Source organism: Acinonyx jubatus, chromosome D1, assembly GCF_027475565.1.
Source record: "Acinonyx jubatus isolate Ajub_Pintada_27869175 chromosome D1, VMU_Ajub_asm_v1.0, whole genome shotgun sequence".
NCBI lineage: Eukaryota > Metazoa > Chordata > Mammalia > Carnivora > Felidae > Acinonyx > Acinonyx jubatus.
Window position 1 is genome coordinate 9,983,174 of NC_069390.1, and position 27,137 is coordinate 10,010,310.

Genomic DNA, 27,137 nt, shown 5'->3' on the forward strand with positions numbered 1-27,137 from the left:
TCGGCCGCTTAACCGACTGAGCCACCCAGGCGCCCCTCTGCCCTTCTATTTTAGAGAACTTCACTGTTTTTGTGTATCATTGAATGTCTTTGGTGTTCCTCCCAAAAGTCTCATATAAGTGTCATAGTAATGTATTGGACCTGCATTGTCATTTGAGAAATAGTAAGGGAAAATCTCCCAGAGTTATTCCTCCCCCCACCCCTTTTTTTTTTTAAAGTTTCTTTGGTGGTTAGTAGAAAGACGGGATTGTGGACTGACTGAGTTTCAGAGCCTCTCTAAATCATTTGTGTAAATGTAAAAGTTTAAACCAGTAACTCCCAATTCTTTTTTGCATTCTAGTTTCCACTTTCATATGCTTTTTCCTTCTAAATGAATATACTGTCTTTCTGATTAAATAGTGTAGTAAGTTTTGTGTAACTCTTGATTGTGGAAGCAGCATGAGATGGTGAAAGCAAGTTTTCATTGCTGTGTCTTAGATGTGGCCTTTAGAAGCTGACCTCTTTGGTAGCGGTAGCAGGTGCATCTTTATGCATTCTCAGTTTGCTTGTTTAATCACCATGACTTTTTGATTCTCACAGCTGGCTGAAGCTGGAAACGTTGCAGACTACTAACAGGGTCTTAGAAGAAAAACCTACAGAAGCATAATTCAATGAAATGGTTTTAAGTGAAATATTATTCTTAAAAGGAAATTATTCTTACCTAGTTTCCTGGAGTAGGACAAAGAAGTTTTACACGTTGTTTTATGAAGTATTTGACCATGGATTCTAAGTGAACTAGAATGAAATAGAATGAACCCAGTGGAAGGTCTGCAAACCCACCTTTGTCAACCCCTCATCTCTTAGGACCCGGAGTTCAACAATACAGATCAGATTGACCTGTATGATGACGTGTTGACAGCCACCTCACAGCCCTCAGATGACAGAAGCAGCAGCACTGAGCCACCTCCCCCTGTTCGCCAGGAGCCGTCTCCCAAGCCCAATAACAAGAGCCCTGCAATCCTGTACACGTACAGCGGCCTGCGTAATAGGCGAGCTGCTGTCTATGTGGGCAGCTTCTCCTGGGTGAGCATGGGGAACCAAAAAGGCCCGTGGGTAGGCTGGAGGGAGAGCACTGGGAGGTGATGGCATTTTCAAAAACCACTGTTGCACTGTTTTGTGCTCTGATGGGGTTGGATTTCTTTTTCCTGGGATCAGGTTGGATTGATCTCTGAAAGAGAACTATCCTGAGGACGTACTGGTGCCGAAGAAAGCAATGATTAAGTGGGTAGTTGCTTTTTCTGCCATCTTGTTAATGCCCCTGACCCTGGGGCTTTATGTCCAGTAGGGTCATCTGTGGGATGAGATTTCAGAATGAGCACCTTGAACTCTTGGTGGTCATTAGACGGTCCTTTGATAACGATGGGTGACAGGAATCAAAGACCTTGATAGTTCTAGTATACTTGGGGTAGGTGCTGATTGTTGTTCTGCAAAAGTTCTTGTATAACATGTTTTGGGACTGGTAGAGGGAGAGCCCAAATTAGAAAATGAACATACTCCTGACAGTGGTCAAACTGTAGCCTGTCAGCTCTGTAATTAAAGCTGCTAATAATCAGTGTTTGAACCGATGACCAGCCAGCCCAAATGGCAGTCAAAGTTAAAATAGGTTTTAATCTTCTTAATCTCAAAAGACGGGGATTGGGGAGGGGGTGGGAAGTTTTGGGATTCTGTATGGATGAGGATAATAAGAAAAGCCTGCACTAATTGAAATGTTGATGGACTTTAGGGTTTCTCTGGGAGGTCGTGGTTGTGACTAGAATCCTAGGTTTGGTGAAGGGGTTTGGGACATTCTAGGTGGGGCGGGGGTGTAGCTGTTGACATTTCTTCCTTTTCCATCTTGCCGGCCCCAGTGGACTACAGACCAGCAGCTGATCCAGGTTATTCGCTCTATAGGAGTCTATGATGTGGTGGAGTTGAAATTTGCAGAGAATCGAGCAAATGGCCAGTCCAAAGGGTGAGGTCTGGATTTGAGAAGCCCCTTTTAGCTTGTCACCGTTAGGATAACAGATCTACACTGTATTTTGACCCTGAATTTTAATCCCTCCTACCCCTGGCCAGGATTATTTCCTCGGTTTTGGCACACTGCTGTAGAATGGGGACCTAGCTGCAGTGTAACAATGTCCATCCATTGAGAGGTGAAGAAAGCTGATTTCTAATTCCAAATAAATAGGAAGATTAAAGGGTGACACCTTTTTATCAAGGGTGGTTTTGTGTATGTTATATTAGCAAGAAATCTTTCTTTTGCTTTACCAATTTTCACTAGAAGCGGAAGAGTGTTTCTTTGTCCCTCTCTTGTTCGGCTAGTAGATCTCACTCGTTTTCAATTTTTCTTCCCCAAGGTATGCTGAGGTGGTGGTAGCCTCTGAAAACTCTGTCCACAAATTGTTGGAACTCCTGCCAGGAAAAGTTCTTAATGGAGAAAAAGTGGACGTGAGGCCGGCCACCCGGCAGAACCTGTCACAGTTTGAGGCACAGGCTCGGAAACGTGAGTGCGTCCGAGTCCCAAGAGGGGGTACGTGGAGACCATCTGTCTGAAGGGGGGCAAGTTTGTGGGGTTGTTTGCTGTGTTGTGGGCTCTGCCTACAGTGTGGGGCGCGGGGGTGGGTGGTGGGGGTTATGGGTGGTGGCGTGGTCAGTTAGTAGACCCAAACTTGAGGCTGTGTACAAGAAAGAACACTGTGCTGAGAGGTAGGTTCAAGTTATAGTTTGGTTCTGCCACTAACTCATTGTGTGACCTTGGGCAAGTCACTTTACTGCTTAGGACCTCTTCCCTTCTCTGAAGTAGATACGTGATGTTTAAAGTTCCTGTCAACTCTAAATTACGTGTTTCTATCTAAAAAATCAGTGTATGCGCTTAATTGTAACCTGTGCCCTCTATTAATTAACAAGCAGCAGCCACCCTAATGTGTTGGTAATAGGTATAAAAGATGGCTATAATCTTGTCATAAACCTATATTGGAAGGGTGCTCTGTAAGGAATCAACCAAAAGGAGGGCTGGAAGATAAGAATTTCACAGTGTTTCTCTAGCATTGTTTGGGGGAGAGGGTGCCCTTTCGGTGACCAGGTATTTTAGTCTGCTTGGCAGATCCTTCCCACTAATAAAGCTGCATCATATTTACTACCTTAGCTTGATGATGGTGTCACTTAAGTTCACCTTGCTCCCTTTGTTCTGATTCTGTACTCACCAAGCCACCTTCTGATACTAATTTGGTTTCCCAACTAGGCTCTCCTACTGGGAAGAGAATGCGCTGACCAGCCGACACAAGTATTCCGGTCTGCTTGGCAGTTATATTTCTCATTGTAAATTAATAAATTGGCATTCTGGTTTATGAATCAGTCTCTTGTGAGTTTGGTTAGCGTGAATCAGTTTCCTAGGGTACAATCACCCCTGGATGTACTGTTAAAATCGAGTTTCTGAACCTGCGAAACCTGAGGACCAGACCTTGGATTGTCCTGACCTCACCAGGTGCAGCCACCCTGCAAGGCCCTGCCTGAAGCCGCCAACTGGCTTTACTTTTCTTTTCTGACAGCGGGGGTGGCGGGGGAGGGGGACAGACTCACCGCCTACGTTCTGTCATTTCTTAGGTCCTGCTCTCAAGATAGCGCTTTGTATTGATTGATTGAAGGTGAAAATCTGGCCACTTGTCTCTTGCACAGGAAAAACTGTTCTTTTAACTAGTTTGAGAGCCTAGATGGGTGTAGTGTGAGCTCCCATTGCTCTGGGTTAAAAGGCACACACTTTTCTTCCTTGACAACTTGAATTTTCAAGTTTCTGTTTCAGAGCCTTTATGTAATTCAACCCTCTTCTGACTTTCGTAAGATGCATAAATTGACAGTCGCATTAGGGATAACATTCCTACCTCCACCTGGCTGCTTACTCAGTGTTCCCGTTCTTTGTTGAAATAATGGTAGTGACTGAGTGGTGGTGGTCTGCTCTGTCATGTTGACAGACTTGGGCTCTGTTAAGTCACTGAGTACAGCTGGTGGACTTCCTCCGCATAAAAATGGTTGCTGCTCTTGGGATTGTAGCCATAGATACAAAACAGAACCCGTGCAGAAGTGGGAACAGTAACCGAGAAGATGGCGAACTTTCAGAGGATCACACGTGCTAATACCTCTTTCTTCGATTTGAGAGAACTCAGGGAAGAGACAAGTTGCCATGTGTTTGAGGCACGAAAAGCACAAGTGTGCCGTGACAGGCACTGGTGATACACTACGGTGAAGAAAGCTCGGTGGTTGCTGGGTGATGGACCCCTTCCCCCTGTGTTTGAACCTGGAGTTGTGTCTACCAGCAAGTGTTAGTTTACAGAGCGCTCTCCTTTCTGTCCACATTTGACTGCTAATGGCATCTCTGCCTCCCAGCAAGACCTTTAAGGCCGTGTGATCGTGTTCTTCTGTTCAGTTCCACACTAACCAGGCTTGGAGTCGACTGTTAAATTGGGAGAGTGAACAAGTTTAACTGGGTGACTTGACAGTTTACAACCCCATTCCCAGCTGCATACAAGCATGTTTGAGTCCCTGTTGTGCACAACACCATACCAAGGTGCTATGGTGATGTTCCCTGGTAGGCTGCCCTGTGGGGTACAGTGTTTGGGCCACTGAAATATAGTGGGAGTTCCTCAGGTGTGAGGCTTGTTTTTCACTAAGCTTTTACTAGGAGTCCCTGCTCTCGGCTGTGTGCCTTCTGCTCGTTCTGTGGGCACATCTTATCTTGGCTTACCTCCCATTTTCTCCCTACCTCTCAACTTGACCTCCAAGGCTTCTGTGGTATATGTCTGTTCCCCGTCCCAGTGACTAGTTTTAGTATATGGTTGGAAGAAATATGTCCCCTGCCCTCCCTTCTCTTTTCCCAAATTCCCTGGCCATAGTGCCACGGCAAAGAGAATTTCGAGTGTATGTTAGCACATTAGTCTAAGATCAACTAGTACTGGTCGAAGGAGAAGGGCCCTGGGATTTCACGTCTGCTTGAATCCAGCTGAACAGTAATGAACATACTTGAACAGGTCATTTTCTTGGGGGTTAATTAGGATCCTGCATTTAGAAATTGAAAGCAAATCTGAGGATAAATTAAGTGTAAAGCACTGAGAGTTCTGGATAAAGAGCATTCTCTGACAAACAGAATTAGAGTGATAGTGCTGTCTGGGTTTATGACTTAACTCGCTTGCCTTTTTTTCTGAGGCCAAAGAAAAGGGAGCCGATGATTTCATCTTCTTTCTCAGCTACCTGTCGCCTTCCTCAGTGTGGTGTCAGAGGACTCTTGCTGAAGGATGAGCTGGTCCCGTGGGTACGTGTAAAGCCTGGGCAGTAATGTTAGTTCTGTTTTGCTTCATAGGAATACCTCCACGGGCCCATTCCCGGGATTCTAGTGATTCTGCTGATGGACGGGCCACACCCTCTGAGAACCTTGTACCCTCATCTGCCCGTGTGGATAAGCCCCCCAGTGTGCTGCCCTACTTCAATCGCCCTCCTTCAGCCCTCCCCCTGATGGGTCTGCCCCCACCCCCAATTCCACCCCCACCCCCTCTCTCCTCAAGCTTTGGGGTCCCTCCTCCTCCTCCTGGCATCCACTACCAGCATCTCATGCCCCCTCCTCCTCGATTACCTCCTCATCTGGCTGTACCTCCCCCTGGGGCCATCCCACCTGCCCTTCACCTCAATCCAGCCTTCTTCCCCCCACCAAATGCTACAGTGGGGCCTCCACCAGATACTTACATGAAGGCCTCAGCACCCTATAACCACCATGGCAGGTAAGGACTATCTTGTTCCTTTCTGATCTGAGCCAGGTATAGTAGGGTAGACCATGTGTTAAGCATTTTGTTCTCCCCTGAGGAAGTAAGTGAGCATGAATTCTTGTGTTTTCCCTTGTGGAAACTCTGTTGCCACAGTGTTGAGTCCTGGGAAGTAGTTAACTGTCTGTTAGGTAACCTTTTTTATTTGGTGTTTTGGTTGCATCTTAGTCTTTTGACCCAAACCATGGCTTTCACATCCCTTTTTAAGGAGCTTGATTAAATTGAGCGCCATAAGTGGCTATTAGGGATGCTGGGAATGCCTAGTGCTATTGGGTCATGCCAAAATTACAAAAGAACACGATGTCAGTCCTGTCCTTGAAGAGAATGTGAACACATAAAATATGAACAGGGTGAGAACCACTTAAGACGTTATATAGGAGAGCATGATTAAGTGACATCGTACTGTAGGGTATGGTAAAGATAATAAGGGGTGTGGGCAATCAGAAGTGTTCTTTCTGTGCAGCCGAGACTCGGGCCCTCCGCCCTCCACAGTGAGCGAAGCAGAATTTGAAGAGATCATGAAGCGAAATAGAGCGATTTCCAGCAGTGCCATTTCCAAAGCGGTATCTGGAGCCAGTGCAGGTAACTCACCCTTACCTTTGCTGTCTTCTTACCTTTGGTTTTCCCAGGTTTTGTCATTTCCATTGGCAGGAAGTTCAGTAAGATAAAGTTGGAGCACTGTTAGAGTCTCAAGAGTGGCACATTTTGAGAAGCAGTATATATAACCTGATTTTGTGGCTTTGCAGAAGCTCCACTGGTGTTATTTATTGAACCTGTACCTAAACCTGCCCCATGAAAACAAACTTCGTGCCTAGGTCATAAATGACTAATAATACCTCATAGTATTTGTTGTAGAATGAAATTCCTGGCCTCGTGGAGATCTCAGCGGTTGATCAGGGGATCTAGTGTCTGTAGTGCCAAGTGTAGACCCTGGGTTTTTAGGACTGATGCCCCAACTAGATGTGGTTTGTTATGGAATCTCATTATATCCAGGGGTCTTGGCAGAACTGGTGGCCTCCACGTAGCCTATCCTAGAAATAAGGAGGTCTGTTGGGTGTCATCGTAAGACATGATATGCCCTAATGGCTGACTTTGGCCCTGCTGTCAGCAATCAATGGGCAGAACCAGAAGCTGTGACTCTGAGAGCCCCGGGCATGGAATCTTTGGTTCTTTATAGAGTTCTGGTCTGAGTTTCACATTATGATATTAGTCATATTCACTTCCTTCTTGTGAGTTTCCCATGTTGACGTAAATGTAGACCGTCAGGTCTCCTAAGAAATAGGTTAACAGTAAATATTGTCTGTTTTCCGTAATTTCTCATCTCTGGCTGCCAAATTTGAATCCACAGAGTAGGTTAAAGACAGGAAATATAATATATATATATATTTTTTTTTTCTTATTTCCTTTTTTTTTTCCTCCCCAAAACATTCATTGACATCTGAATGATTTTTAAATTAGAAAGTAATCAGTGCTCATTGTAACTAAAGTCAGATATATACAGAGGAGTATAAGGGAAATAATCATTGTTCTTCCTTACCAACTCCTTCACTTTGAGATGATCAATAACTGAATCTCTATCTCCCTCCCTTTTTGTTGTTCTCATTCCAGTCATTCAAACCACAAATACTTATTGAATGCCTACAAAATAAGCAAAAATTCCCCACCCCGGTAGAGCTGACAGCCTGGTGTGCCTGGACCTCCAGTTCCTCCTCAGCTTCCGTTCTGTTCTTACTGCCTTGCACAGAGGAAGCTACCAGTCCTCCTCATTGGACCCCTGTCTGGTTTCATGCTTCCCTTGCATTGTCTTCGGTCTGTAATGCACTTGACTTAGCTTGGGAAAGCATCGTGCAGGTACCCAGCCCGTGACCACTATCCTTGAGCCAGGCATTGCTCATATTTGGGGAATGAAGGGGCTGGTTCTTGACGGCAGCGTAACTTAAAAATGTATACGCACACACACTACGTGTAGAAGTGTTAGGTACACGTTACACGCATGTGTACACACATCTGATTATAGATTTAAAATAATTCAGACTTAGAAATGTGCATTGTTAATAAATGAAAGTTCTCTATACAAGGACTACCACCAAGACCATCTACAATTTAGTGTCAGATTTTTTTTCTGTGCGTATAGGACAGCATACATGAAATTTTTATTTTTACAAAAATGGAATACTGTTTTGCAACTTTTTAAAAATTAATACATCCTGGACATCTATCAATATGTACTAATACCTAACATTTATTGAGCCCTTACTGTGTGCCTGGCACTGTGCTAAGCGCTTTATGTGGATTACTCTGTTTACCTACAGATTTATCTTATGCTTTTTAACGGTTATGTAGTGTTCTATAAAACCAATGTCCCATAATTCATATAGCCAGACCCTACTGAAGTCGTGTCTAGTTCTTTGACAAAATAATGCCGAAACATATGTTGTTAAGCATACATACTTGTGAAGAGAAGTAGAATATTTTTAGAATTGCTGGGTCGAAAAGTATGCACGTTGTTTATGTTAACGGATGTCGTCCAGTCGCCCTCAGACAGCCACGCACCAGTTTGTACATCCACTAGCAACATCTGAGAACGTCAGTCTGATTCCAGACCATTGGAATATAGGTGCCATCCAGCTTTATACCTGCCACTTCTGCCTCGTCCATTTTACCATGGTTCTGTGGGACAGCTAGTTACTCTTGATTTGTGTCCTCCTGAGTTCTCCTTTTGGTCCCGATAGTCTACTGCCTCTGCTCATCGTTGGCCTTTCCCATCCGTCCCCTGTCAGGGGATTACAGTGACGCGATTGAGACGCTGCTCACAGCCATTGCTGTTATCAAACAGTCCCGGGTCGCCAATGATGAGCGTTGCCGTGTCCTCATCTCCTCCCTTAAGGACTGTCTTCATGGCATTGAAGCCAAGTCCTACAGTGTGGGTGCCAGCGGGAGCTCGTCCAGGTGAGTTGTTGGTTGCTTCCGCGGCCTCCCAGCCCTGAGTAGCACTCTTCCAGGGATTGGCAGGGGGAGGAAAAGAGCCCAGGGGGTCTGGCAAGGCCCTGGCTGAAAGAGCAGATCTAGCCCTGTAACATCTTTAAGGGGAAGGAGTTAGTCAAACACCTGTGTTGACAAATGACGTGATGTCTGGAACCTGTGTTGGGTGAGGCAGTGGGCTATTTAGGAATAAAGATAGACTGGCATAGTTAAGAACGTGGGCTTTGAAGCCATACGTGCTTGGATTTGAATCTCAGTTCTGCTTCTAAGTACCTGTGTGACTTTGAGTATGGAAGTCACTCGGCTTTCCAAACCTCATTTTTCTCATTTTTAAAAAGGGGACAACAGTAGTACTTATCGTACCGACCTGTCATAAAGATGAGGTGAGAGAAGCATGTAAAGCTCTTAGCACTGTGCCTGATACATTAGTAAGATCTCAACAAACTTGACTGTTACTGTTTCCCCAAAAAAAGACGAGTCCTCAAAGAGCTAAATCCTCAGACATTGGGCCCAAGCTAGAAAAGTGGTTCAGACAAATACCAGAAGACACCGAAACACAACACTCTTGGAAGGCGTGTGGTAGGTCCTCTGAGTGAGGCTGAAGGATCTTTCTAATAGGAAAAGACATCGATCCCGAGAGAGGTCACCTAGCCGGTCCCGGGAGAGCAGCAGGAGGCATCGGGACCTGCTTCATAACGAAGATCGACATGATGATTATTTCCAAGAAAGGAACCGGGAGCATGAGCGGCACCGGGATAGAGAGCGGGACCGGCACCACTGAGAAAGGTGGGACGAGGCCCTGTTCCTGGCTGCGGGACACCTTGTGTGAAAGGAAAAATACTTACGGCAAAGATTTTGCTCTCTCTCTTTAAAGCAAATAAAGGGGAAGGGAGGACTTTTGACTTAGGTAACCGGAAGTTGAGGAGGGCAGATTTGGGGCTCGTTTGGAGAAGACTCGCCCTGAAATGGACCTGAGATTGTGCTGGTTTTGTCTGTGTCTTGTCTGCCTTAGGCTCGTACCTGGGAGACAGCATGGCGTCTGGGCTGAGAGCACAGTGTCTGCAGGCCGTATTATTTTGTTGTTGTTGTTTTTAAGTTTATTTATTTATTTTGAGAGAGAGAGGGAGAGAGAGAATCCCAAACAGGCTACACACTTGGTGGAGAGCCACGCATGGGGCTTGAGATCTCCCGAACCGTGAGATCATGACCTGAGCCGAAACCAAGAGTCGGACGTTTTACAGGACGCTTAACCAATTGAGCCACCTAGGCACCCCTGTGGGCCTTATTACTTTGTTCTTCAGTTTCCTCATTTGGGAATGAAGATAATAAAAACAGCTGTCTCCCCGAATTGTTGAATTCAGTGAGACAGTCCATGTAGAGCATTTAGTGCTCATAGGACTTGTCACATACCAAGTTCTCAATAGACGATAGCCACTTCTGTTTTCACCCCACCAAACTTGCAAGTAAGAGATCAGGAGAACTGACCAAGACAAAAAGTAAGACCATTGCCTTCTTGTTAGTTTTCAAAAGGCACAGCATTAATGATTTTAAGAATTAATATCTATTAAAAAGATTTTGAAACTCAGGATACTTTAGTCAGAGGAGAAGGCTGATCTAAAAAAAATCATATTTAATGTAATAGTGTGGAGGATACTTCAATGGAAGGATACATTTGTTTTGGGGGGAAAAAATCTCATTGACAGTCCTATGGGTTTTTTTTGGGTTTTTTGGTTTTTTTTTTTTTTCCAAAGCAAAAGCAGAAGAGTTGTGGGGGGGGAACTTTTTAACTCAGGTAATGGAGAAGTTGAGTAAGGGTAGGCTGGATCCAGGGGCTCCAGCTGTGGCCTCAGGACTTCATCCCTCCACGTCTCAACCCTGCTTTTTCTCAGTCTTCATTCTCAGACAGACCTTGGGGGATGGGGGCAGGGGCCCCATAGTTCCCAGTTATGTCCTACCAGCTTAGTAATCCCAACTGAAAGAATACTTCCAATGAAGATTGTTTCTAGTCTATAAGCAAGCAGGAGTGATTGTTGATTCTGTTTCCGTGGAGACCTTTAGGGGTAGTCTAGACTCTGGCTGGGATGGTGGTCTGTTCGTGGTTCCCGGAGGCTACTGAGTGACCCAGGTGACCGGGCCGGGGGGGCTCTTTTCAACATTGTGGTTTCACGTCAAGTGTGTTACGAAGGTGTCCTGGGGTTTTTTTGCCAGTTTGGTTGGTCTGAAGTAACAGGGTGAGGAGGGGTGAGGCTTAGGAGTGGTTCTGTCGTGTCTGAGGGGTGGCTGGATGGATGACTGGATGAAGAAGGGGAAGGAAAGCCTCCCGCTACCTGAGAGTACCTGTGCTTCACACGCAATGGTGGGACTGTAGGCAGAAACTGTGGTGTTAGGCCTGCTGACAACCTGCTAACAAGAAAGTTCTGTTATGTGGTGCCGCCTTCTACTTTGTTGTTTGGCATTATCTGCCAATAATTTAAGCAGTTAGAGCTGGAAATTCTTTTCTGTCGTCTTTTGTAGGAGGCGAATAAGTGGGAAAATGAAAAGTGAAACTTTTTAACTGCTTCCCTTCTTTTTTAGTTTTATTTTTGAGAGGTGGGAGAGGGGCAGAGAGAGGATCTGAAGCAGGCTCTGCACTGACAGCAGAGAGCCCGATGCGGGGCTTGAACTCATGAACGATGAGATCAGGACCTGAGCCAAAGTCAGGCAGTTAACCTACTGAGCCACCCAGGCGCCCCTCCTTCTCTGTTCTTAAACCACTTATTTATTCCACAAAATTTTAGAGCGCTTGAGATCACTGAAATCTAAGGTAGTCCACATAAAATCAACAGTTAGGCTGTGGGTTCCAGTCTAGATTTTGCAACAGGTTGAGTTTGAGAAGGTGCCCATATATCTTCCAGAAAAACAGACTTGAGGGGAGGTGGAGCTGCTAATAGCCCTTGGCTAATTTGGCCTCAGAGTGGGCAGGAGAGCTAGGCATTGGGGTAGACCTTTGTCCCTGTCTCACCCTTCGGTGGCAGCGGCAGCATCTCCCTTCTCTTGTTTGAGCTAGCACAGTTGCTAGTGTTGCTGTGGGTCCAGTGTCCCCCCTTCCCCAATCCTGCTGCTCACAGTGTAGGTCCTTCAGAGTGGAGACGAGGAGAACAGTGACGAGGGAGGCACTTGTCAGTGCAGAGCACGGATTGTAGTCTCTGGGGCCACATTCAGTTCAGCAGTTACAACATGTCCCTGCATGTCACCATTCCTGGTGGCTTTGCTTTTCACAGCCTTTTGATAGAGAACTTGTGAGATCCACTGATAATTAGTACTTTGGGGACTGAACATCTGAACCTGAGACTTTAGCTGTCCTTTTGCTTCATTTCTCCCACCTGTAAAATGGGACTGTTTCTTCCATTAGGGTGATTCCATTTGGATGACTGAAGAATCCCTTAACCCAGTACCCAGAAAAGTCATTTTGTCTGTGCAGGCCTATGACAAGACAAGGAAAAGGAACTCTGCGAAGGGTTTTCCAGTTCCCCATTTTTTACCCTTTAGATACGTTGGTTATTCCCTCCGAATAACTAGTCCAAAGAACTGATTGAGACACCCCAAAAATGTCAGTTTCTCACATCCTCATCCTAAGGACTCTTCGTTCTATCTGCAGTCGCCAAATTGTGACGTAGGAGATCTCATGTTGGGGAGATGTACATGGGCCCATATATCTGGAGAACCTTGCAGGTTCTATGTACAACACCTTTTAGTTAGAAAAGAATAGTGTTTATATTGTATAGACAGGTGTTTCCTGAGAGCAAAAGGTGTCTTCTGTCTAGAGGCAGCAATTGAACAGCAACCTTTTTTCTCCATCCTTCCTCAGGATGGACACCAGCACTGGGGCACGAAGTCTGATTGGCCCACTTTGGCTTCTGCCTGAATCCAAACATTACCAGCAGATGTAACCCGAACCTCTAAGAATTGGGTGCTACAGTTTACGTCTCCTGATGTACTAGTTATCCTTCATGTTTTGCTTTGTAGGGACAATTCCCAAATTATATCTCTTTTGGGGTATACAGGTGTATGCTTTGGAATTTGAGGATATTCTTAGGTAATATGTGGCTTTGGCTTCAACTTCCTGTAGTTCTTGGCTATTGGCTCATTATTTGGGGATATTATCCTATTTAAGATGGTCATTCTCACCTCGTTCCCATCCTCCTGGTCCAGTGAAAACTAAACATTGTGTTCAGTTTTGATCTGATGCAGAGATTCAGAAACCCCAATGGTGAGAAATGGAGAAGGCACTGAGGGCTTCAGTTTTCCCATATAGAAAATGAGACAGACATCTGCCAGCACAGGTATTTAGAGAAACCGGAAAACACAGGCTTCTGTAACAGATTGTGAAGATCCCAAGCCGAAATAGTGCCATTTCAGAACGTAGAAGGATCAGGTAGCTTGTGGATGTGTTTTTCTCGGATAGCCCCTCTAGGTCACAGAAGTGCATACATAAAGAGTGAGCATTTGTGTGGAGGCTGTGTTGCTGGTTTGGCCATTAGTAGACATCCTAAGCCCAAATTTAATCTCCCTTTTTCCTGTTAGTGATTAATTTTGTCTTATATGGTCAGATTGATCCAGCTACCTCTCACCCCCACCCCCACCCCCCGCTTACTGGTACTGCAGCTTGGAACAGAGTTGAACGTACTAGGGACCTTATAAGTTTGGTAGCGATGTGGCAAGTAGCTGAGCAGTACCTTACTGTTGGGCAGAAGTTCTTACTTGTGCTTTTGGGTTTCTTGGATGGTAACTGCCGGTTCTTTTACTTCCATTCCTTGCTTTCTATTGGGGCCTGGCCAGATCACTCTTGCTTGGTATTAGGATGCTTCTTGGTCTCTCACTCAGAGCTGTCATCTGGGTAAAGACTTAAAATCCCTTTAGTACAGCTTAGAACATCCCTGGTTCTTTGCACATGTGCCTGCACAAGTGTTCTCGTAGACACTGGAGTCTGTTTTAAACGGGGCTTCTTTAAAAGAAAAGTATAGGAGTCTCCTGTGTAAGTACAAGCTCCCTGACAGGGCCTCCTGGGTGTTTGGAGTCAGTAGATTTGGTCGTGTACCTGCTTGTTTTCTTAACGCTTGTGCCTCCTGTTTCCAGATGTTTACCCCTCCCCTTAAGGTAAGCTAGGACTTGCTCAAAATAGATTTTCTGAAACAGGCTTTAAACTCCCCATATTCCCTTAGAGCAGCTTTTCTTGAAATGTTGGAGTTTCTGTACTTTTCCAGCCAAAGCCTACTTTCCAATCAAACTGCTTTGAGAGCTCTTTTCGTTGTCTGTTTCCCCCTAACCTCAAAGTGAGATGCCCCTGCTTTCTCTTTCTGCTCACCGTAGCTCCTGCAGCCTCTCCCTCGCTGCTCACAGTGCCGGACGCCCCCGGACAGTCTTGCCTGCTTGCTTGCACCCTCCCAGGCTTGCAGTCCGTGTATATGTGCTACTTCGTATGTGGTAACTTGAGAAAAATGCCAGTGTCATTCATAGAAGCCCGTCATTCGGAAAGTAACCTCTAACTTGCGTTTTCTTTCTTTTCTTCTGATGTTCTCATTGCAGGAGTCTGGTTGGAAGCAAATGTTTTTTTAATGGACTTGCATCTCCTCACCTTGATCAGGACTAAAGGACGGAGGCCACTCCACCCCTCCCCCTTCCTCCAAGCCCCTAACCCCCTTCAGACACCCAGGGAATACCCTCTGCCCTACAGGATTGAAGGTTGCCTGGCGGCCCTCCCAATCCCACACCTCCTGTTTGTCAGGGGAACGAACCTAAAGACTTCGTGTGGTTGGGAGGGGTGGCAGACAGGAAGAAAACATGTCCAGGCCCCTGGTCTCCATAGAGAATGGTGCTCTGTCCAAGGAAACGTAGGAGTTTCTGATTCTCCAGGAGTGGTTCAGTGGTGAGGCTGGCGGGAAGGCTCTCTTCCCAAAGAAGATGGATCCTCCCTGCAGGATCTAGGAGAGGGACTGGGTGCGCCAAAATACGCCCGGGGTCCTGCCCTCAGCACTAGGTTTGATGGGGCCAAGAGGGTCCAAACCCCTTGCTAACATACCACTTCTTTGTTTAACTCCTTTACCCTCCCAGCCCTTTGAGAGGGACCCTGAGAACAGAAATTCCCTTATGAAAAGCCTCTCCTGTTCTTGCGTTTCCCTCTTACATATTGACGGTTGGTTTCCCTGACCTCCCAGAGGGCCGAACCTTTCCGGCCCCCTGCCGCCCAGCCGCCTCAGTGGACCTGCCCCTCCTGAGCAGAGAAGGCCCCTGAGGTCGCTTTCTGCCGGGGAGCCGGCAGCGCCACTTACCACCCTCTGCTGCTTCGTGCTTGGTCGCCTCTTGCAATAACCAGCTGTACTAGGTGTTCCCTTTCCTGGGGCTTTTCCATTTCACACGTGGAGCCCCTCCCCCAAGAAGGCTGCTTCCTTGTTTTAGAGGAAGATACTGCCACTGGGAGATGGGGACATCGGACCTCAGCAACGAAGAACCCTTGTGAAGTACCAGGAGGAGTGGGAGAGGAGGCAAGCTGGGCAAGAGAGAGCCTACTTCCATAGGCTTTTCTGTTTTCAGGTTCGATGTGAGCAGGGGCTTACATCCTCCAGGTACATACCTTTACTTATCGTGGGATAACCTGGCACTAGTAGGCAGGTAAAGTCACAAATGTGGTGTCTTTCCACCTTTTGACTGTTGACTTAATAGCTCCCCTCGCTCTACGTGGAGGCACTTCCTGCCTCTAATGGGGAGCAAGGAAGAAGTGGAGCCTGACTTGAATGAGTTCAGCTCAGAGTTCTAAGGACCACCACTCTGGGGGCCGTTTTCTACACAGGCAAATGGAATTGCTTTTCCCATAACATCTAAGTTGTGATGTGGTTGCTGCTGAAGGAAGAAGCGGCAACGGGGTCCTGCGGTACCCATGGGGCGATGGGTGCTGTTTCTGCCTGCATTTACAGGGCATGTGACATCTGACACGAGAAGAGACGTGGCGTGTGAGATGAGACTTGGCATGTGAGACGTAGGGTCACTGGAGACCCTTCTGGCTCAGAGGGGAGAGACTGAGTGGGACTGAACCCTTCCTCTGTTCCCTGCACGTTTCTGACATAGCCCTCAATCAGTCAGTGAGGGGTCCCCCCAGGGTTGGAGAGGCACATTCCCTTGGGACAGAGGCTACAGGTTTGTAGCTTTTTTCCCCCTGTCCCCCAACCCCATCCCCACCTCCACTTCAGAACACGGCCCCCCGCCCAACTGGCCAAGTGTTAAGTGATGTGCTTATCCTCAAGAGCAGCTCCGGGTGTCTTTTTAAAATGTAGAGAAAACCAAGTAAGGTGACAGTTTAAGGAAAAAAATATATAGAATACCAGAAAAGCCGTTTACCCGGAGAATTTTTTTCTCCCCACTTTTGTTTTGTTTTTACTCAATGACACAAATTTTAGTTTTATTTCCTGATAGCAAAAGGAAAAAAAAAAAAAAAAAAAACAACCCAGCCCTCAAAAAAGCCAAGGCCCCGTCCCCCTGTTGTCGGTGATTTGTTTGTCTTTCTGATAGGTTGAAAATTGTGTAATAAACTTGATGACGCTGTCAATCTTTTATACTGCATTGTATTTTTTTCCTTTTGTAACAAAATATTTTTAAATAATAAATGGGGTGTGAGCTGTTTTATGGATTCTGCATTGAATAGATTTGTTGAGGTGTCTGGGACGTGGGCATGGGCTGATGGAGAGTCTGTGGGATGGTAGCGGAACCCTGAGCCCTCGGCTGGAATCGCCTGGCGGGCACCCGGGCGCCTGTGGTGCACCGAGGAGGCCTCTAGTGCAAACCTTTGGAAGTGCCCCCCCTTGAGGCTTAGCCTTCTTCCTTAGCCATCTAACCTAGGGAAAGAAACATTCCAAGTCCTTTATCCTTTAAGATCCCTAAGATTCATGCTCAGAGTAAGGAGAATGTTCTGATGTTCTCACGCTCAGGAAGGGAAGATTCCTCTGCCCAGACTTAGGAAGTGTGCTCGCAGTGCCTGCTTCCACCATCTGTTTACCTGGCTGTTGACAGCAGCATAGCCTGTCTCCTCTGAGCTGAGAACAGCTATTCTGCCTTCCACACAGGGGTGTCTTAAGAATCAGAGATAACGTGAACGTGTTTTGGAAACTGGATTGCTGTCTAAACGTCGGGAAGTACACATTTGGAAAGTTCAGCCAAGTGTTGTGAGTCAGTTCCTTGGAATTCCAGAAAGCCAGGTGAGCAAGAGGAGAGTCACATGTATAAAAAGATGAACCAGAGATCAGGTGATAGTGAGTGAGTATTGGGACGAGCACAGGCAAGACTGGCATAAAAAAACACTTCCAGGGGGAGGGAAAGCCCCAGAAGCTCTATGACCAGAAGCAGCATGAGGGAAGTAAGTGTGCTTAGTCCAGGCCAGTAACGTGGTCCCCTGCGTCTCAGGTACATGCTGTGCTTGCTAAAAGTGCCTCTTCTCTGCCTGCATCCACTTCTACGTGAAATCTAGAAACCTACTTTTTATGCCCCAGATGACTTTTATGTAAAGTAAAGCGTGAGGACTGGTGGCTTAGAGAAGGAAACATCCTTCATCGGAGAGCTACCATGGTGGTACAGAAAGGGATGACCTTTGGGTTACTCTAGGTTCAAATCCCAACTCTTACTTTTTAAGCTAAATGCGCTCAGACACAAGTTGACTTCACATTCAAGTTGATTTTCTGCCTCCTAGGATCGCAGCATGGATTAAAATATACTCTGCCAGGCCCTGGATGGGACAGTAGTCTCCTACACATTGCTGTCAGGGTATAGAGCCAGAAACCTGAATCTGTGGGTCCAAAGTGCTTCCTGAACTGGGCCACAACTCAGCCTCTAGAGATGGCCACTGCAGTCACTTGACAAGTTCTAGCCATGAGTGTGAATATCTGCGCAGGTCTCTACCAGCACCTGTGACCACGGCCTGCTCCTTCACTCAGGTCCTCTCCACTGTACCACACTGACCCTGAAAGGCTAGCTGTCCTCATTCCTGTCCTCTGCTGCCTCGGTGTCTGTTGAATGATGTTCTTTCTACTCTGGTGTGACTGCACCCGCACAGGTGGCTCCAACAAGCACCAGGAAGATTGAACACGGGTGGAGCCATACACAGGAAGCAAGAGGCACGAAGCTCCCAGATAAGCATGAAAAAATGAGGGGACTTCCTGTTGTAGCCTATCCCCATTTTCAACCACTCCTTCTCATCCTCAAGCGGTACCTGTTGAAATAAGAGTTTGCTTGATCTAAACAGAGACTCCTCAGACAAGGTTTCTATTTCCAGCTGTTTAACCAGGTGTGTGAGGCTTGGCTGTTCCTCGTCGCTAAGCCTGCAAAGTGGGGGATTAGATTCACTTCTAAGGTCCGTTTTAAATTATAAGCCAACTCTAAACTTCAACAGTCTTTCATTCCTTTATCTGTGTTGCCAGGAGAGTGACCTTAACCACTGAACCTCTCGAAGAAACGGGGAGGCCATGGAAAAAGTTCCTGTCCAGTTTGATGCCAGCAACTTCTTCAAAGCACAGATAGAGAAAGCAGTGTGAGCAGCAGAAAAGTCAGGGGATTAGTGGGGTTTGTGACAAATATCAGGGAGGTTCCCACTGGATTTTTTGTGACTGTTTCTCGTGGTTGATTACACCTGTCTACTATAGCTTTTGGATAGACCCCAAAAGCAGCTAGGAGGCAAGGACACAGAAGAGGTAGGAAACGAGAAAAGTCTCAGTGCTTTGGACAGCGGTGACCTTCACAGGATGAAAATGAGCTCAATCCCAGGAAATAAGCAGAATTAAAAACCAGCATGAAAACACTTAAAGACCAATTCACTTTCTACTGGGAGCAAGAGTAGATATCAGAGGATTCATCTGATAGCAAAGAGCCATATGGCTCAAGGGTTTCTAAAGTGAATTCTGTCATGTGTCCTGGGACTTAGAAAAATAAACAAAAAAAAAAGCCACTACCAAGTAAGATGAGAAACAGGTTTAAAGCTGGTCGCTTGGAGAAGGGAATGATGTACTCAGGACAATATTTCTCTTGCTTGGAGAAGGGAATGATGTACTAAGATAGGACAATATTTCCCCAGCTTATTAAAAAAAAAAAAAAGGGTTTCCTTTTACATTAAATTGAAATTTTAAACTAGATGACAAAAATGCTGCCAAGTTTTGACTATACCTCTTCCAATTATTTATGCCTCACTCTGGAAAGCAGCTGACAGCTGTCTGTAAGAGGAAGGAGGGAAAAGACGCGGGGATGCGGGATTGGGGGCAGAGGCGAAGAATATAAAGCAGAGTCTTTTACAGGATGACAGGCCTGAAGAAGATACGGAAACTGCTGCCTTTAGGGATTAATCTAGGCTACCGCTGGGGGAAGAAAGTCATCGCTGCCTTTGCGTCCACGCTGGGTCGCCGAGCACAGCCTGAGAAAAACCTGCCGGGACAGTCGCTCCCTTCCCTTGTGGATGAAATTCTAGGGACAGGTGCCGTAAGAAAAAGGCTGCAACCCCCATGATGGAAAATACACGTTTATTATAAAATAATGTTTGTTTCATGATGAGAGTAGAAAAATAACACTATGAGCTACTAAAAAAGTTCCGGAGCTCAGTCTCTGAGGAATGAGGTGAGAGGCTTTTGCGTCACTCTAGGGGCAGATATCCTGAGGCTCTCTGTGCTCGGGTGACAGGGGTGGCACAGCACGTATGGGGAGTGTGGGGCTCCAGTCCTGCTGGAAGCCCAACGAGCCTCCTGGTCCACACAAGAGGCTCTGGCCACAAGGATCACAGAGGACTTGAGGGCAGCAGGGAACTGGTTCTGAGAAGGGCCAGCTTGGGACAGCCTTGCCCCTCCCTACACTGGTGTGTAGAACAGTCTCTCAGGCTGATGGTCCTGGTTTAGAAGATGATGCCCAGTGGCCTGATGCTCAGTTTGTTGCCCAAATATCTGTGTTGAGGAAAAGCTGCAACTTTCCCGGGACAACGTGACCCACCACTTCTCACTGGTGTGCCTAAAGACCAGAAGTATCTGTGGTCTCAGCCCCTGAGGACTGCTGGCTGAAATTTTTGCACTTCAAATCCTGTCCATACTGATGGCAGAAAGAAAGAAAGAAAGAAAGAAAATGTTAAAAGACCAGTGAACAAAAGCGACTGGCCTGAACTGTTCTATATTCCAAGCCTCTTGGCCCCAAAGAACAAGGAGAATGTCTTCCCTGGGTAACGGTCTACCCTAAATAGGAAAAGCAATCTCACAGACACCTCTTTCCCCTTAGCAATCCTTTAGAGACCCGTCAGGCTTCAGAAGAACAATGAATCCCTCCCTAGGACGGGATGGGAACCCAACCCTCAGTTGACAGGAAATGGTCCCTCAGCAGCAGTACCTGGAGAAAGCAGTCAGGGTGAGCACCTCAAGCAGCAGCTCGGAACCACAGAAGAAAAGCAAGATGCTGTTCATAATGGCTTCCAGGCGGAGCACGTAGGTCTGTAGCAGCAGGTAATAGGAGGCCATCATGGCAGATGGGAAGGTCAAGGCCACACTAATACCAAGTGGCATCTTTCGTTGGCAGAGGTTTCCCTTGGTACCTGTCAGACACAGCCCATGGGGTCACCTCCAGTGGCCTGCTTTCCCTGGGCTCAGAGAAAATGGGGGGATGGGATGGGATGGGATGCGATGGGATGGGATGGGATGCGATGGGATGGGATGGGATGCGATGGGATGGGATGCGATGGGATGGGATGCGATGGGATGGGATGCGATGGGATGGGATGGGATGGACCGGCAAGGCAGAGAAAACTGGTCCTGAATGGAGATGGGCAGGATTATAAGTGGGGTCCCTCTGTGCTCAAAATGAGAGGCTTTGGAGGAGCCATTAGGGTTGGAGTCATTCACTCCAAAGGTCCTGCTTCAGGTCTGGCTCCCACTCTGGGACAATGGGTTCTTTACTTGGGGGGAAATATTTTTTTTAATTATATAATCATTGAAAACTTTCCAACTAATACAAATACAGAAACTAATTTTAGAAAATCTAGAAACTAAAAAGATCCCATGATTCCTCACTGGAGATAGCCATTCTTATGGAACGATGTATATTGTTTCAGATTTTGTTATGTGTGTATACTTACATATTACTATTATTATAAAAATGGAATCATACTCTACATACTGTTTTCAACTTACATTTTTTTTTCCCATTTAACAGGAGTTAGACAGCTTGCCACATGTAACTACCTTATTCTTTTCTTAATCGCTATGAACGATTTCATTGAAGCAATTCCATAATTTAACTAATCCTGTACTGACAGATGTTTAGGTTGTTTCTCATTTCTTTTTTTCTTAAGAATGTATTATTTTAAGTAATGTCTACACCCAACTTGGGGCTTGAACTCACAAGCCCAAAGTCAAGAGTCGCTCACTCCATGACCGACCCAGCCAGGCACCCCTCTAATGTTTTCAGGTTACAAAACACATCGATATCTTTACATATCTGTGGAAGTGTTTGTTTTTTTCACCCAGTTTTAGAAGTGTAATTGTTAGGTCCAAGAATACAATTTTACATGGCAAAACGATTAGCAAAATGCCTGCTGTAATTTACGTTCCCAAAGAGTGTGGGAATATAGAGACCTGGTCCTCACACCCAATCTAATGCTAGGTATTTGGAAATCCTTTTAATCTGCTGGATGAAACTGTTACCTTGTTGTTTCAATTTGCTTTTTATTAGTGAGTTTGGGCATTTTATCATGATTATTGATCCTCTTATTATTCTTATGGGAACTGCCTATTCGTGTCCCTTAACAGTTTTTAAAATTAGGTTGTCTTTTCCTTATTGATTTATGTGGACCTTCTTCATCCTTCATTACGTGTGTTGGAAGTATTGTTTCTTCTTTGTGTTTTATGGGATGAGCTATTCTAACTAATAGGAGGTTTGCTCTAGACCTGAGGATAAACTTGTCCTACAGAAACCCCTGTTCAGAGAAGTGGAAGGGACCTGAGTGCTGACTCGGGTGACGTGCACTGCCTTGAACATGGAGTTCCTTCCAGGTAAATCTATTCTCCCAAGCAAACCAGGGAGAGGAACCAGGCTCTCTTGGCAGTTACGCAGTTCGGGAGGAACAATCTAACATCTCCTGCTACTGCCCACTCCTGCCCCTACAGAGCAACACACAAACAGATCTGACCCGAAACAGGAAGCCGCTTGAAACTTCAGAGAGGGCATAGTGAGACATCCCGCTAGATCCAATCTCTTACTGTGAGACTAGGTTATGTACTTGTTCTCGTTAATCAAGTTACAGGTAGCACTTCTTCTCAGAGGGAATGGAAGGATTCTCTGGCCAACACTCACCAAAAAGCAGTCGGATCACTTCAATTCCCAGGTAAAGGAGGAGCATCACCACATCCAGGACTAGGTTGGCTGTTGGGTATGGCAGGAGGAGAGCTGCCAACACAAAAGCCAGAGTTTGCAAACAACATACACCGGCGCCCACAAGAACACCCACACACCTGGGGATAATGAGGGCACGAGTCTTATCAGCTTTCCATGAACTAGTTCACGAGGTATGGGCAGGATCTGTTCACCTGCTGCAGGATATGTTAACTCCTAGTGCGACTGTTGGAGGCACGCGCATTATTAGCAGATTTTACTCCTAAGCCAAAGTCTGTGAGGACCCCATTCTCCAAAATGATCGGATCTACAAGGGTACACTGGCCGCTGAATAGATCCTGAGGGTCACCAATGAGCTTAACGTGCAGTTCTGAAAAGAGGCGATGAGGGAGAGTAAGGATGGAGAAGCCCACATTTCTCAAACTCAGGAGATTCTTGCTGCGGGGCTTCCTACTGAATCATTCATTCTCAAAGAAGCCATATGATGAAGAGCCTTCTACCTTGCAGCGAAGAGGAGCTACAGGAAAGAATGAAAAATAAGAAGGCACTTGATGGGCGTTGGCTCTGGGCTGAAGTGGGGAAGGGATGTTGGGGCCAATGGTAGTCAAGCCCCAGGCCTTACCTTTATACAGAAATATGAAGAGTTCCAGCAGGAAGTAGGTGGCATAATACCACCCGTTGAGAAAGAACAGGATTTCCAGCGGGGTGGAGGACAGTCGTTTACCTGAAAAGCACAAAAAAGAGGTATGGGCGGGGGGCAGCTCAATCTCTGTTCAATCTCTGTTTTTCGAATGGTTCGGTATCTAACTTGAAGAACACACGAGGTCGCAGGAGTGGGAAAGGCCATTCGGGGCACTTCCGATTGATGATGATGAAGGTGTGTGCGTGCGTGCGTGTGTGTGTAGGGGGCTTCCTTCAATCCCCCCTTTCCCCGGGAATCGCCGTCCAACTCGACTCGGCTTCGGGGTGAAAGGCAAGGCCGCTCTAAGATCTAACCCCGTCACTATTTGGGAGAAGAAACTGGTGCGCAGAGGCCAGCAATGGCCTGTTCCAGGTCACACAGCAAATCTGTAACCGATCCTGCCTAGAACAGGCCGAGCCCAGGATTGGGGGGTTTCTGAGATCTGCACCTCAAGACCTTCACGCACTCAGCGTGGGTGGGGCTCGAAACCCCACTCTGGACAGGTGAGGAGCGATGTCCCTAACACCCGAGAAGAAGAGCTGAGGTCGAGCTCTGGCAGGGGAGAGAGGGGCACTGAAGGCATCAGGACCAGCGACTCACACACACCTCCGGAATCTCACCTCGCGGCGCCATCTTCAGTCCCCATGGAAACTGCGTACGCCGCTACAGCCGCTCCCAGAGCAGCGAGGCGCAGCCGGAAGCAGGAGATGGAGCGACCCCGGCTTTCTGGCCCCTCTGCTTATCCCTGGCACTCTATGGTTTCCAGGGCCGGGGCCCGACCGGGGGCAGGCTGCGCGTGCGCGGGGAGGACTGCCGGCGCAAAAGGCTTGCGCTGGGATTTCGGCTAGCTGAGGCTTGGGGGGGGGGGGGGGGTCAGCGGCTGCGCCCGAAGCCGTCGGCCGCAGGGCTCCGGGGCAGGGACAGTTCTCGGCCCCCCCAGCCCCAGGTGACAGTGCATTGGCAGAAGTGGTCAGTTGTGGCGGTGTGACCGCGGGATTGGTAAATAGGCCTTAGCCCCACGATTCTTTTTTCTAATAGCGGTCTTAATGAGAAACGGTTTGCGCGACGGTGCTGGGCAAACGCCTGGTTGGGTTTAGCACCGGTCTTTTGTGTGGCGGATTTACGAACCAGGTAGTTAGCGGACACCAAAGCGAATCAGAACTAGAGGCTCCTTCCAAGGAGCACGGATGAGACACACAGATGAAACGTAATCACCACGTGACCCCAGAACGTGCAGGGGGAGTTGAGAGGACAAAGTACTCCTGGGTGGGACCTGAAAGAAGTTTCCAAAGTGTCCCTGGATGGCTCAGTCTGTTAAGCTGGGGCTCTTGATTTTGGCTCAGGTCATGATCTCACATCTCACACTTCGTGAGATGGACGCCTTGTCAGGCTCTGCCCTGAAGACTGGGAGTCCGCTTGGGATTCTCTCTGCCCCTCCCCCCGCTCTCAGGCTGGTGTGCTCTTAAAACAAATAAACACACATTAAAAACAATAATAGAAACACTGTCTCCAGAAAGAAAGAAAAGAAAGAAAGAGAGAGAGAGAAAGAAAGGAAGGGAAAGAGAGAAAGAAAGAAGAAAGAAAAGAAAGAGGAAAGAAAGAAAGAAAGAAAGGAAAGAAAGAAAGAAAGAAAGAAAGCAAGAAAAAAGTTTCCAAGAGATGGCCTGTGAACTGGGTTTTGAAGCCTGACGACAACGTGGAGTAAAGTGTGTTACTTCCCGCAGGGGAGTGGAAAGAAAGAGGGTTTTTAGAGGACTCCAGCTGGCTTGACTGTTGACCCGCAGTCAGTCCCCGCAGAGCAAGAAACAGGTCATTTGAGTCGAGTGATTAACCTTTAAGGACAGTGCTGTGCTCCTACCTAGTTGGAATGGAGGTGGGACGGTAATCTCTTGTTAGTCCTAAAGGGGAAAGAGCAGAAGCAACTCCATGCACCTGGAGAGACGTAGGGAGAAGTCCTCCCGCCAGGGGGCGGCGGTCTGAGAAGCTGGTGGCTGAATTACCGATTACGTTTCCCTCCCCTGTCCTGTCTTCCGGTCTCGGCTCGTGCCTCCCATTGTTAGGAACTTAACCGCAAGCTGGAGGTTTTCTTTAGCACCGGTGAAAAAAAGCAGAGACTAAAGTGGGGAAAGGTGGAAGGGGATGTACCAACAAAGGGCCACCTTCACCTCCACTTCCTTACCTCCACTGCCTGCTGGATAAGAGCCATTAGGCAGGTTCCTCTGAGCCTCACATGTCCCACCTGAGAAGGAAGGTGGGCCAGCTGCTGGTTCTTGTACTTAAAATTCTGAGGGGGGAAACACAACGACATCCACTCATTTGCATACTGTAAACAGCTTCCGGCAGGCTACCGTGGTTAAGCTGAGTGGTTGCCAACAGAGAAAACGTGGCCTGCAGCCTGGAATACTGCAGCTGGCCCTTTAAGAAAAACGTTGTCACCTCTGTCATAGAGGATGGCGAGGAGTAAAATTGCCACGACTCTGTAGGTGCCCAGAGTAGGGGATAAGACTGAATTGCTCACAGCACAGCAAGCAGCGGGAACATACCTGGTTTCCCGGCACTCAAGTCCTGTGAGCCCAGATAGAGGTGCACACAATAGATGCCACAGCCGAGAAGCCCAGGGCAAGGATTTAGCACATTTCTGAGCAAGCAGCCTAATAAGCCAGGGCGCCTGGAGGAGGGAGCAATTACAATGTAGTTATGTATCCAGTAAGGGATTAGGATCCAAAATCTATAGAGAATTTATACAGCTCAATAACAAAACAGACAAAAATCTAATGAAAAAAAACGGGCAGAGGACCTGAACAGGATTTTTCCAAACAAGACCTACCGATGGCCCGCAGGCACATGGAAAGATGCTCAACGTCACTAGTCATCGGGGAGATGTAAGTCAAAACCACAATGAGATGTCACCTCACACCTATCCGAATGGCTGGTATCTAAAGGACAAGAAATAACAAATGTTGACAAGATGTGGAGGAAAGGGAACCCTCGTGCACTTGTTGGTGGGAATGTATATTAACGCGGCCCTTCTAGAAAACATGGAGGTTCCTCAAAAAATAAAACATGGAGATACCACATGGCCCAGTAACTCCACTACTGGGTATTCGTCCCAAGAAAACAAAAGCACTAATTTGAAAAGACAGATACATCGCTGTGTTCACTGCAACATTATTCACAATAGCTAAATATAGAAAGAGTAAGCGTCTGTCAACGGATGAGTGGAGAAAGCAGATATGCTCTTTCTATATATTCAATGGAATACTACTCGGCCATAAAAGAAATCTTGCCATTTGCAACAACATGGATAGAGCTTAAGGGTATTATGCCAAATGAAATAAGTCAGAGAAAGACAATACCTGGATGATTCCACTTACAGGTGGAATCTAAAAGGAAACAAAACAGGGGTACCTAGGTGGCTCAGGTGAGCAACTCTTGAAGACTCTTGACTTCAGCTCAGGTCATGACCTCACAGTTCATGAGTTCGAGCCCAGCATCAGGCTCTGCGCTGACAGCACACAGCCTGCTTTGGATTCTTTCTCCGTCTCTCTCTACCCCTCCCCTGCTCTCTCTCTCTCTTTCTCAAAATAAACTTAAAAAAAAAAATGAACAAACAAAACTCATAGATACAAAGAATAATTTGATGGCTGCCAGACGGGAGGATATGAGGGTGAGTGGTGGGCAAAATGGGTTAAGGGGATCGAGAGATACAAACTTCCAGTTATAAAACAAAGTAGTCATGGGGATGTAATGTACATCATGCTAACGTATAGTCAATAATATTGTATTGCAAATTGGAAAGTTGCGAAGAAAATCTTAAAAGTTCTCATCACAAAAAAATTTCACCATCAATATGTTAAATATAGACTTTTTTTTTCTTTTTTGGTAGATACTCTGTCACATTAAGAAAGTCCCTTCTCGTGGCTGAGTGGCTCAGTTGGTTAAGCATCCGACTTCGACTGAGGTCATGATCTCGGTCGGTGAGTTCAAACCCCGCGTGGGGCTCTGTGCTGACAGCTCAGAGCCTGGAGCCAGCTTTGGATTCTGTGTCTCCCTCCCTCTCTGTCCTTTCCCCACTCACATTCTGTCTCTCTCTCCAAAAAAATAAACAAACATTAAAAAAAAATTTTTTAAGTCCCTTCTCTTCCTAGTTTGCTGACAGGCTGATGATATATTTTATTGACTGCTTTCTCTGCATCTATTGAGATGATCATATTTTACCCTTTTATTCTGCTAATGGAATGAATTACATTGATTTCCAAAGGTTTGATTAGCCTT

At 46.7% G+C, this 27,137-nt stretch overlaps 2 protein-coding genes across 12 annotated transcripts in view; one reads left to right on the plus strand and one right to left on the minus strand.

Annotated features, from left to right (window-relative positions):
• Nucleotides 1–20,385, plus strand: part of CPSF7 (cleavage and polyadenylation specific factor 7) — a 27,415-nt gene extending 7,030 nt beyond the window's left edge. For 2 of the 5 annotated variants that reach the window (XM_027045595.2, XM_027045596.2), the window contains exons 3-10: nucleotides 843–1,061; nucleotides 1,886–1,989; nucleotides 2,375–2,547; nucleotides 5,368–5,782; nucleotides 6,288–6,406; nucleotides 8,605–8,773; nucleotides 9,425–9,592; nucleotides 14,372–20,385. In XM_027045595.2, coding sequence (XP_026901396.1) covers nucleotides 843–1,061; nucleotides 1,886–1,989; nucleotides 2,375–2,547; nucleotides 5,368–5,782; nucleotides 6,288–6,406; nucleotides 8,605–8,773; nucleotides 9,425–9,587 — 1,362 coding nt within the window. In that variant the 3' untranslated portion in view covers nucleotides 9,588–9,592; nucleotides 14,372–20,385. The remainder of the gene's footprint in view (nucleotides 1–842; nucleotides 1,062–1,885; nucleotides 1,990–2,374; nucleotides 2,548–5,367; nucleotides 5,783–6,287; nucleotides 6,407–8,604; nucleotides 8,774–9,424; nucleotides 9,593–14,371) is intronic. The other 3 variants (XR_008290301.1, XM_053203079.1, XM_027045598.2) reach the window with 3 other exon arrangements.
• Nucleotides 19,319–25,213, minus strand: TMEM216 (transmembrane protein 216). Of its 7 annotated transcripts, none has more exons than XM_053203083.1 (6): nucleotides 25,042–25,213; nucleotides 22,803–22,904; nucleotides 22,375–22,697; nucleotides 22,142–22,234; nucleotides 20,183–20,384; nucleotides 19,319–19,891 (listed from the first exon to the last, which is right to left on the minus strand). In XM_053203083.1, exons 4-6 carry the CDS (start codon nucleotides 22,185–22,187, stop codon nucleotides 19,876–19,878), a joined length of 264 nt encoding a protein of 87 aa, XP_053059058.1. In that variant the 5' UTR covers nucleotides 22,188–22,234; nucleotides 22,375–22,697; nucleotides 22,803–22,904; nucleotides 25,042–25,213; the 3' UTR covers nucleotides 19,319–19,875. The 7 variants fall into 7 exon arrangements, with proteins under 7 accessions (XP_053059058.1, XP_026901403.1, XP_053059057.1 ...); XM_027045602.2 differs by lacking the exon at nucleotides 25,042–25,213 and adding an exon at nucleotides 23,469–23,624; XM_053203082.1 differs by lacking the exon at nucleotides 25,042–25,213 and adding an exon at nucleotides 23,469–23,624 and having other exon boundaries at nucleotides 22,375–22,727.
• Nucleotides 25,214–27,137: the final 1,924 nt, after the last annotated feature.

Coding starts and splice junctions, on each gene's coding strand:
- TMEM216 (XM_015075418.3), bottom strand. Junction 22,235..22,802: donor CTTCATATTTCTGTATAAAG/GTAAGGCCTGGG, acceptor TTGTGTTGGCAG/CTCTCCTCCTGCCATACCCA. Junction 20,385..22,141: donor AGTGATCCGACTGCTTTTTG/GTGAGTGTTGGC, acceptor TGTGTCTGACAG/GTACCAAGGGAAACCTCTGC.